At 36.0% G+C, this 9,193-nt stretch overlaps 1 protein-coding gene across 3 annotated transcripts; it reads left to right on the forward strand.

Moving 5' to 3' along the window:
* The first annotated feature begins 1,662 nt into the window (after positions 1-1,662).
* LOC100816674 (serine/threonine-protein kinase MPS1) lies at positions 1,663-8,468 on the forward strand. 3 transcript variants are annotated; one of them, XR_003264484.2, is made up of 7 exons: positions 1,663-2,018; positions 2,125-2,337; positions 3,275-4,209; positions 5,662-5,862; positions 6,246-6,407; positions 7,672-7,741; positions 7,839-8,065. XR_003264484.2 is itself a non-coding variant. In XM_003544719.5 (6 exons), the coding sequence occupies exons 1-6, from the start codon at positions 1,916-1,918 to the stop codon at positions 8,412-8,414; spliced, it is 2,190 nt and encodes a 729-aa protein (XP_003544767.1). In that variant the 5' UTR covers positions 1,667-1,915; the 3' UTR covers positions 8,415-8,468. The 3 variants fall into 3 exon arrangements, 1 of the variants encoding a protein (XP_003544767.1); XR_001384690.3 differs by having other exon boundaries at positions 7,672-7,754; positions 7,839-7,875; XM_003544719.5 differs by lacking the exon at positions 7,672-7,741 and having other exon boundaries at positions 1,667-2,018; positions 7,839-8,468.
* Positions 8,469-9,193: the final 725 nt, after the last annotated feature.

A 9,193-nucleotide genomic window follows, 5' to 3' on the forward strand; every position in this document is an offset into this window, starting at 1 on the left:
TACATGCAAACCAAAATTGTGTAGTTACCAAACAAACATAATTTTGAATTCAAGTAGGTTCCATATATAGTTCCTTTGGTCATAGTTAGTTGTAGGGGTATAATTACAACAAACTCCATGAACAACAATTGAGTTGGATGCTTGGATAAAAATGGTTGTTCAAAATTCTCTCCAAATAACTAGAAGTGGTACTTGAGGTTATGATGATGATGGGAGTGCCAAGAGGACTCATAAAAGTTTCTAGGACCATACCATATCCATTCCATATTCATACACTTCAATTTAAGTCCTAAAAAAGTCCTTCCACCAATTATACCAGGAACTTTATAGAGTGTTGTGGCTTATATAATCACAACCATTATTTGTGCTGGTGTTCTATCTTTAGCTTAGAGCACTTCCCAATTGAGATGGATTGCAGGACCAGTTTGCTTTTTTTTTTTTTGCAATTGTCACTTTTGTTTCTTCATTCCTCCTTTCCAATTGTTACAGAACTCTGGATAATGTAACTAGGAAAAGAAACTACCCTTACATGGATGTTGTTAGAGTCTATCTTGGTAGTTCCTTATCCTTGTACAATCACTCTAGTCTCAAATTCAGGATATGGTTCTAGTGAACATGGTTGGCTGTTAGTTTAGGCAATAAAAGGACATGCTTGTATGGGGTTAGTACTGCTTATGTAATTACCACAACAACCTGTTTGAGGTACTATTCCCACATAAAATGAGAAGATTATTATTTATATGCAATTATGAATTTGTGTTGTAGTTTGTTACTTGTATCATTTATTACTTTTTTATCTCGTAATATTACAGGTATTAGCCTACCTTAATGATATTTATGTTCATGTTCTAACGATGCTTGATCTTTCTACAAAATGCAGAGTGATATTGAAATCAAATTGTTATCACAAGGAAGGGCATCAGACTCCTTGTAAATATGGGGAAGAAGTATATATGATGTTGTTGGACTAGTTCAGGTCATAATGTCATTCATACCAGATCTCCACAACATGGCATGGGTTTCAATTGTTGCGGCCATAATGTCCTTTACATGCTCATCCATTGGACTTGGACTTGGCATCACAACAATAATAGGTAAGGTTCATTTTCACAATTAGAATTTAAGGTTTTGTTCACTTGTCCATTCAAGCCTTCGGATCATTGAAGCAACAAGATGAAAGGAAAAAAAAACAAGTACTATTATAATAAAACCCAAACTGCTAAAAACATATTAAATGCCAAAATATATGGATTGTGGAGTTTGCTAGTTCAAAAAAATAAAATTAGAAAACCAATTTAAAACCATTTTGATTCTTAAAACAATTTTAAACTAGTTCAGAACCGATTTGGCTATGAAAACAATTATAAACTAGTTTAGTTTAGAAACCAGTTTAGAACTAGTTTCGAACTACTTTTCTAAAACCAGTTTGATTTTGAACTAGATCACAAATCACATTGCAAATTTAGGTTAAAAACCAAATTGGTTAAACCAGTTCAGTTTGATTTTTTTCAAACCTGTTTTTTGCAGACTAACATTATCTAAAAACTACCATTATCTACAAATCAATAATTATTTGCAAGGATTGATATGTCACCTAACCGTTCCTATAAACAAGGACCCACAACTAACTTCTATCATAGCTTGTAAAAGTATTAGGTTTCTCTCGTACTCTTTTTATACTCACTCATATCCTTTTTTTTTTCCCTGACTCACGTACTTAGTTGTGCTTTAAGAGTCTTTTGTTTCTAGATCTCGCATCTTAATCTCTTAACAAAGGTCACTCATGGTGATTTGTGAGATCTAGGAATCCGCCTTAGCCCGTCCAGCCTGGCGTGGAGAGTTCTAGATTTTGGTAAGTAGAAACATGAACACGATAATTGATAGTCTCCTTTGGGGTTAGAAATGCGACATTTCCATGGATGATAACCCTAACCCCTCACTCCCTCGCGTCTCTTCCTCTTCCTCCCAGGAGTTTCTCAAACAAGTCCAAGCTGCCCTCAAGCGCCATGGCCCTCTCGGTGATTTTTAATTACCCATTTACCACCCCCCCCCCCCCCCCCCAAAACACAGCAACAACGCTCACTCCCATTCCTGTGCTTTTTTGGTTACTTTCTTGACTTTCAGGTGCGACGCAATCCCATAACGTGAGGCCGAAGCGCGCCACGGTGGCTCTGCGAAATGCCGCGAACAAGTTTGAGGAGGAAACGCCGTCAATTTCGGACACCGGCGAAGGCTGTAAAAACGAGTCCTCTTTGCAGGTGAAATCTCTGAGTGTTGGTGCACACAAGAAGGTGCAGTTTTTAACTGAGATCAACAATGCCACTGCACAGCCGCAGGGTAATTTTGTTATTTTGTTGCCTTTTGCACGCTTATTAGTATATTTTGCATTCGGTATTAATAGACCAAGGTGCAAATTCCATACCAGTGCAACTTTTTAGGACATGACAGCAAACATTCATTACAATTTTTATGCTCAAAGTTGCATTTTTACTGTAGTTACTAACAATTTATTCTCTTTCACGTGGCTAAACCTCACTCTCAAACTCTCCTTAAGATAAAGACCTTCTTGTTTAGGTTTATGTATAACAATAACAACCGTAGCAAATAGCCTTGTCCCAAGTATCAAAGCTGATGAGGCTCTCCTAGACTAGCTTCTTTACCGGACATATGTGAGGACCTTTGCTCATTTGACACTACATATGGGTGCTGATGCATCGGCTTTAGCTCAAGCGGGTTACTTTCGGGTAATGACCTAACATTAGTGCACATAATAATCCGTCTTGAGTTATCCTTGTTTGGGGGTTCTACAAGTTTTATGTTAGTTATTGAGATCCTAACATGGCCCTCTTCTTTTACTTGGGTGTGAGACAAGCTAAGAGACCATAGGTAGAGAGTTATTTAGTTTTATGTACAATGTGGATAAAATGATTACCCCTTATGTTTTGATATTAATTACAATTCCAAATCATTAACTTCAAATTAACAATAATTATCAACTAGGAATTTGGGTCTTACTTGAACTTTTTTGTTGTGATTGTTACATTGGATTGGAAACTCTTCTATGGGTGTAAATTGTTATTTTGAGAATTTATTCTTGCATTGTGGCTGACTCCATTTTGAAAATAACTGCTTATGTTATCCTACATATCCCAAAGCAGTCACTATGCCCTGCCATATATATTCTTTTTCCTCTCTTAATATGTAGGGCTCAGTGTTGTGAAAGCCACTGAGTTGGAGAACATATCATCTCATATGGGTTCACTTGCATTGACAGATGAAGCATCGATTGGATTCAATCAACATGTGAAGCACCAAAATACACAGCAGGCAGAATCCGAAACTAGTTTGGTATATGAGGGAGGCAAGAGTTCTCCGCTGCCAAAGAGAACAATAGTTACTCAAGATCATCTGCAGCAATTCAAAAACTTTTTGAGGCAACCAGCTACACAATCTTCCGTAGTGGGATTGCCATGTCCTACAACGACATCAGTCCATTCAACTTCAGCTCCAATGCTGAATTCTATAACTCATTGTTCTAATTCCTGTATAGATAGTGGTTCACATGTGGCTGCAGAACCTTATGGGAACCTGAATGTTAATCCTCATCCTATAACTCAAGGGGATGTTAAATCACCAAATAATTCCCTGAAAGACACCAATAGAATATCAATTGATCAGGTGGCAAGTGCAGTCCAAGATTGTAATTCACTAATTGATGCAGAGTTGACGCTTAAGCAAAGTGACCCATCTAAGGAGCAGCAAGGATGTATGTTAAAGGATACAAGTATTTCAAAATGTACCTCTTGTCGTGATGACATGTTAAGTAAAGGGGAAGTGTCTGCAGCTGTTACCAACATACAGCCTCAGGTTCCTACTTCATCTTCAGAAGTGAAATTGGAGTCTTCTAAGTTGGAAAAGCAAGAGAAAAATACAAGTTCTAAAGCATCATCAGGCCTTCGAAAGAGGGCCTATGACCCTGAATTGTTTTTCAAAGTCAATGGCAAGCTTTATCAAAGGCTTGGCAAGATAGGTAGTGGTGGAAGCAGTGAGGTACACAAGGTGATTTCATCAGACTGTACAATCTATGCACTTAAAAGGATAAAATTAAAGGGTCGTGATTATGCCACTGCATATGGCTTTTGTCAAGAGATCGAGTATCTAAATAGGCTGAAAGGAAAGAATAATATTATCCAGCTTATAGATTATGAGGTACTCTCAACCTATTTCTGTTATGAATATGATACATAGCAGTTCTTACTTTTTAAGTATTGCTATTTTATCTTTCTCTTATCCCAACCATGTATTGAATTCAGTCTTTTTGTTTTATGCCCCATGTCCCTCCTATGGTTTCTTTCAATAGGTTTGGATTCTCCTCTGCTCTTATAGATGACTACTTAGAAATTTTACAGTCCTAATGCCTGGAGCTGGAGGTTCTACTCTTTTCTAGGTATTCCTCTATATAGGTTGAATCAATTAGACAGTCAAGGACATGCCAGAAAGTAGTGTCTGTATGTAATCAGTTTTCTTGTTATAACTTTGCATTTTCCTTCTTTTTCTTATCTACATTGTCCATGTCTACTACCAAATTCCACAGTAATCATTTTGAATAATGATAATAGTGCTCCTGCCCCCACCCACCCCTTTTTTTCTTTTTTGAATTAGGTATGGAAGTAATCTCTTATTAAGGTAAGTGTTATTTTAGTTCCATATTGATGACATGGGTTTTACCAAAGTTCTATGGGTGGCCAAAAAAACTAACATCCCTGGTGTCAGAAGGCTCCTCACTATGTGAATGTATGGGGGAGAGTCATTGTACAGTCTTACCCTTGCATATGCAAAGAGCCTGTTTTAGGATTTGAACCCATGACCCACCAGTCACGAAGGCTCAACTTTACCGTTGCACCATGCATTGTTATTAAATAGTGGCGCCATAGCTGCCATGGCGGAATGATATGATAGTTTTTGCCAACCACCATTGGCAATTTGTGAAGGGAGGCTCACTATGGTGGCACCATAGGTTGCCTTGCCATGGTGTGTTTATATGATGGAATTTCAGCCTTCTGCCTTATTTTGCTATCTGCCATTGATAACACTGGTGCCAGGGCTTGCCCTCTATGGGTGAATGGTGACCTAATGTTGCTTAAAATATTTTCTCAATTAGGATCACTGGATGGGTAAAGTGTATTGAGGATCCCTGTTATGTAATTACTTTCATTCACTTGTGTATATAAAGAAGGGAGCAGTTGCAAATTATTTAGCCAACCTTGCACACAGTCCTCTATCTAGGTTAGATTCTTTCTTGTGAGATGATATTGCCGGAGTTTCTTTCCTCTAAGATGCAACTCCTTCTTAGGGGTTTGACCTTAGTGCATTTTAAAAAAATCATTATGAAATTATGCTTGTGAATTTTATTCAGTTATCTTTGAATTAAGTCCATTCTATTTGTGTGTGCGCTCCGTGTTTACGTACATACATTTGGTCAGTTATCTTTGAGAGTTCATGTGCATCTAGAAACAGGAGACTGCATATCTTTGGTTGATTTGTATGTAACATATTTTACTTGTGATAATTTTCTTGGTTTTGTATTTGTGATGGATTTGATTTAAGGATTACTTTATTTGTGTTCTAGTGTTATTCATTTTTACCCACTCTTGTGATTAGGTGACTGACAAGGCTTTGTTTGAGGGAGTCATAAATGGCTCCTTCAGTAATAAGGATGGTAGAGTCAAGGATGATGGATATATATACATGGTACTTGAATACGGGGAAATTGATTTGGCTCATATGTTGTCTCAAAAGTGGAAGGAACTGGATGGAAGCAACCAGACCATAGATGAGAACTGGCTTCGGTTTTATTGGCAGGTTTAAGTCTGTAATGTAACTTTGAAAGTATTTTATCATTTCTCTGAAACTGCATGCTGCATATTACTTTTTTGTCTTGTCAGTTCAGTGGTTAAAAGATCTTGTGTTCGAGTTATCTAAAAGAATGCAAGAAAAACTTCCTTTTGGACTTTTATGTGTTCTGGTGTCTAATCTGCTCTGGTTTTCATGTTTCATATACAATATGAAAGCAATCTCTTTTTTGTTGTGTGAGACAAAAAGCTTATTTATTCAGTGTTTTGTTGATAGTCATCTTTGAAATAATCAAATAATTTTCTCTTGCACTCTTCTCCAGTTTTGGTATGGAATAGTATTGTAGTTCTGCTGAAGTAAATTATCTGAAACTGTTTTGTTGATACCTTCAGCAAATTCTTCAAGCTGTCAACACAATTCATGAAGAACGTATTGTGCATTCTGACTTGAAGCCAGCTAACTTCCTCCTTGTCAAAGGTTCCTTAAAACTGATTGATTTTGGAATAGCCAAAGCAATAATGAGTGATACAACAAACATCCAACGTGATTCACAGGTATTGCATACTTCTATCCATAGTTATCAATCTCAGGTAGCGGTGTGTAGCAGGAAGCAGGATGGCTGCTGTTTCAAATATTGTAATACTATCTAAACAATTTTTACAATTGTACTACAACATAATTAATGCACCAGAAACCTTTCTTTTGTTTATAAAAAAAGATATAAACCAGATCACGATATATTATTTTAAAAATTTGTGATTGTGATTGTGCTAATAATAATAATTTATTTTTAATAATAATTAATGGTAGTAAAATAAGGAATTAATAAAAGGAGGGAGAAAATTTCACCAGAATATGACCCGAGACCTGTGTACTACCACATCTAGGAGAAATAAGGACATTTTAATGAAGTAAGAAAAATGAAAGATTGTGGTGGATTAATAGATAATGAACATAACAAATTAGAAGAAAAATAATTAGCAGAATTTGAACTGGGAACTGGGAAGTCTATAGGAAGAAAGAATGGTACAAGGAAAAAATAATAGGCTTGTAAAGTGTGAAGAAACCAATGTTAAAACAGTGGTATCTTTTTGTGGAATGGTCAAGGAAGAAAGGTTTCAAATACTATTGTGTTTTTGAAGCAAAAAAAAAAGCAGCCTCATTCAAGGAGGGGTGGCGGTCACCTATCACAATAGTGATGTTATAGCATGTGAAAAGGCACTCTTTTGGCTGCTATTGAAAACTGCTCTGCTGTAGCACGCTATTGACTACTTAGTAATTTTATCTCTTTTCTCCCATTTTGTTCACTTGTACTGAATACTATAATTGAAATGCATGTCTTTCACACTTTGTCGTTGTGGCTCTATGTGCTGCCATTTTCTTTAAACTGACTCATAGCATGCCTGACTGAAGTATCCCCTGCATATGTTAATTCGTTATCATAGTGTTTACTAATGAGGTACATAGTAACTCTTATTTAATTCATAGACTCTATTTTTAAAATAATATACTATCACAATATATTTCATATCTTTTTCCATGTGTCAAGGGACCAATATGGAAAAAAAATATGAAATATATTATTAATGGAGAAGAATATACTACAGAATGAATTCTGCAATACCCAGAGCTAGTGCTCCTACAAAGGTTCACATCTTTGTCCACAACTAACAGATAAGCAAAAGCTAACTCTTTTCTCTCCCCTCTCCCGCTATACAAGGCATTATGCCATATTTGCTCTCTCATAAACCAATTCCTCTCTCTAATTCCAATTCGGCCCCTTCTTATTTCTCCTGTTATATGTTTTCCAAACCCAAGGCCCATGATTGAGTTGGACTGGACCGACTGAACAATGGGGCCTGATAGTCTTCAAATAAGACATCTTAAGGTCATGTGAATAGGTGATCTTTACTTTGCTAAGCTTTAACAGATCAATTATATCTGAAAATGCTAATTTTTACTTAGTTTTCTTTCGATTACTGCAGGTTGGTACTCTAAGTTACATGTCACCAGAAGCATTTATGTGCAATGAGAGTGATGCAAGTGGAAACATCATAAAATGTGGTCGGCCATCAGATATCTGGTCCCTTGGCTGCATTCTTTATCAAATGGTATATGGGAGAACACCATTTGCAGATTACAAGACATTTTGGGCAAAATTCAAAGTTATAACTGATCCAAATCATGAAATTATGTACGCACCAGTTTCAAATCCATGGCTTCTGGATCTTATGAGAAGGTGTCTAGCATGGGATCGCAATGAAAGGTGGAGAATTCCTCAGCTGCTACAGCATCCTTTTCTAGTTCCCCCAGTCCCATGTCATTCATCTTTTTACCAAGAACAAACCTTTAAATTGCTGCAACTTATATCTGAAGCTTGCATAAATGACCCAGAATCATCACAGCTCTGTTGTCAGCTCCAACAGGTGCTTGGTAATCCCATCAAGTCAACTAGTATTCATTCATTAAATTCACTAGACCAACAGCATAAATTGCTGTCCCGAATATCAGAACTTTGTATTCTACTACAGGAACGATTGACAAAGACAGATAAACTATAGGTGCTTGTTTTGTTTAAGCTTATATTGAGGAATTTATAAATTATTTTGTCAAAAGATGTCTTAAGAGGTGAAGTAAGCCAGTGGTTTCTTATTGTTCATTCCAATTTCCAGTGGTTTTTATCCAATCATTTTTCTCTCCAATGTACTAGTAACTAGAAAGGAAGGTATAACCTTGTTGTCATGACATGTTTCATGTTTATGGTGCCTCAATTGTGTTCCTCATTTTTCAGGTGTTATAATGTGTGGAAAAGTGTAAATTTAAAAGGTGCTATATGAAGCAGTATATTGGAAAATTTTCGAATAGATGGTTTGTCAAATGAAGTAATGAAACATGCAAGGTTAGTGTAAATTTTTTTCAAACATTAAAAAATGAAACATGAATTTCAGGGAAGGTATGGAAGCGTTTTTTGACGTGGACTAGCCATCTGATTCAGGTAATACATGTGCCTTCCTACCTGCCTAAAGTGGAGTGGCGTTTTTAGGATTGAGGTGGTCCGTTGTGGTATTGACAACCTTTATAGGATGTGATGATGTTACCATTATTGACAGATTCATAAAATTTCTTTCGTGGAGATAAAAAATAGACTATAATATTTTAACTGACAAAATATTACAAGTTTTTATAAAATACATAATTTCTTGATAAAAAAAATCAAAATAATTAAGTTTCTACATATTTAAAATGAGTAAAATCAGTATCGATTTATTTTCTTTTATTTTTACATTCTTTCATTTAAAAAAATTATCATATGAGAACAATAACTATTTTTTATGAGAAA

The sequence above is a fragment of the Glycine max genome, chromosome 14, assembly GCF_000004515.6.
Source record: "Glycine max cultivar Williams 82 chromosome 14, Glycine_max_v4.0, whole genome shotgun sequence".
NCBI lineage: Eukaryota > Viridiplantae > Streptophyta > Magnoliopsida > Fabales > Fabaceae > Glycine > Glycine max.

Bases quoted from the DNA above. Each gene is read 5' to 3' on its own strand.
- LOC100816674 (XM_003544719.5), top strand. From the start codon at position 1,916: ATGGATGATAACCCTAACCCCTCACTCCCTCGCGTCTCTTCCTCTTCC. The intron at 2,338-3,274 runs GTAATTTTGTTA...TTGCATTGACAG, and splicing joins TGCCACTGCACAGCCGCAGG to ATGAAGCATCGATTGGATTC. The intron at 5,863-6,245 runs GTTTAAGTCTGT...TGATACCTTCAG, and splicing joins GGCTTCGGTTTTATTGGCAG to CAAATTCTTCAAGCTGTCAA.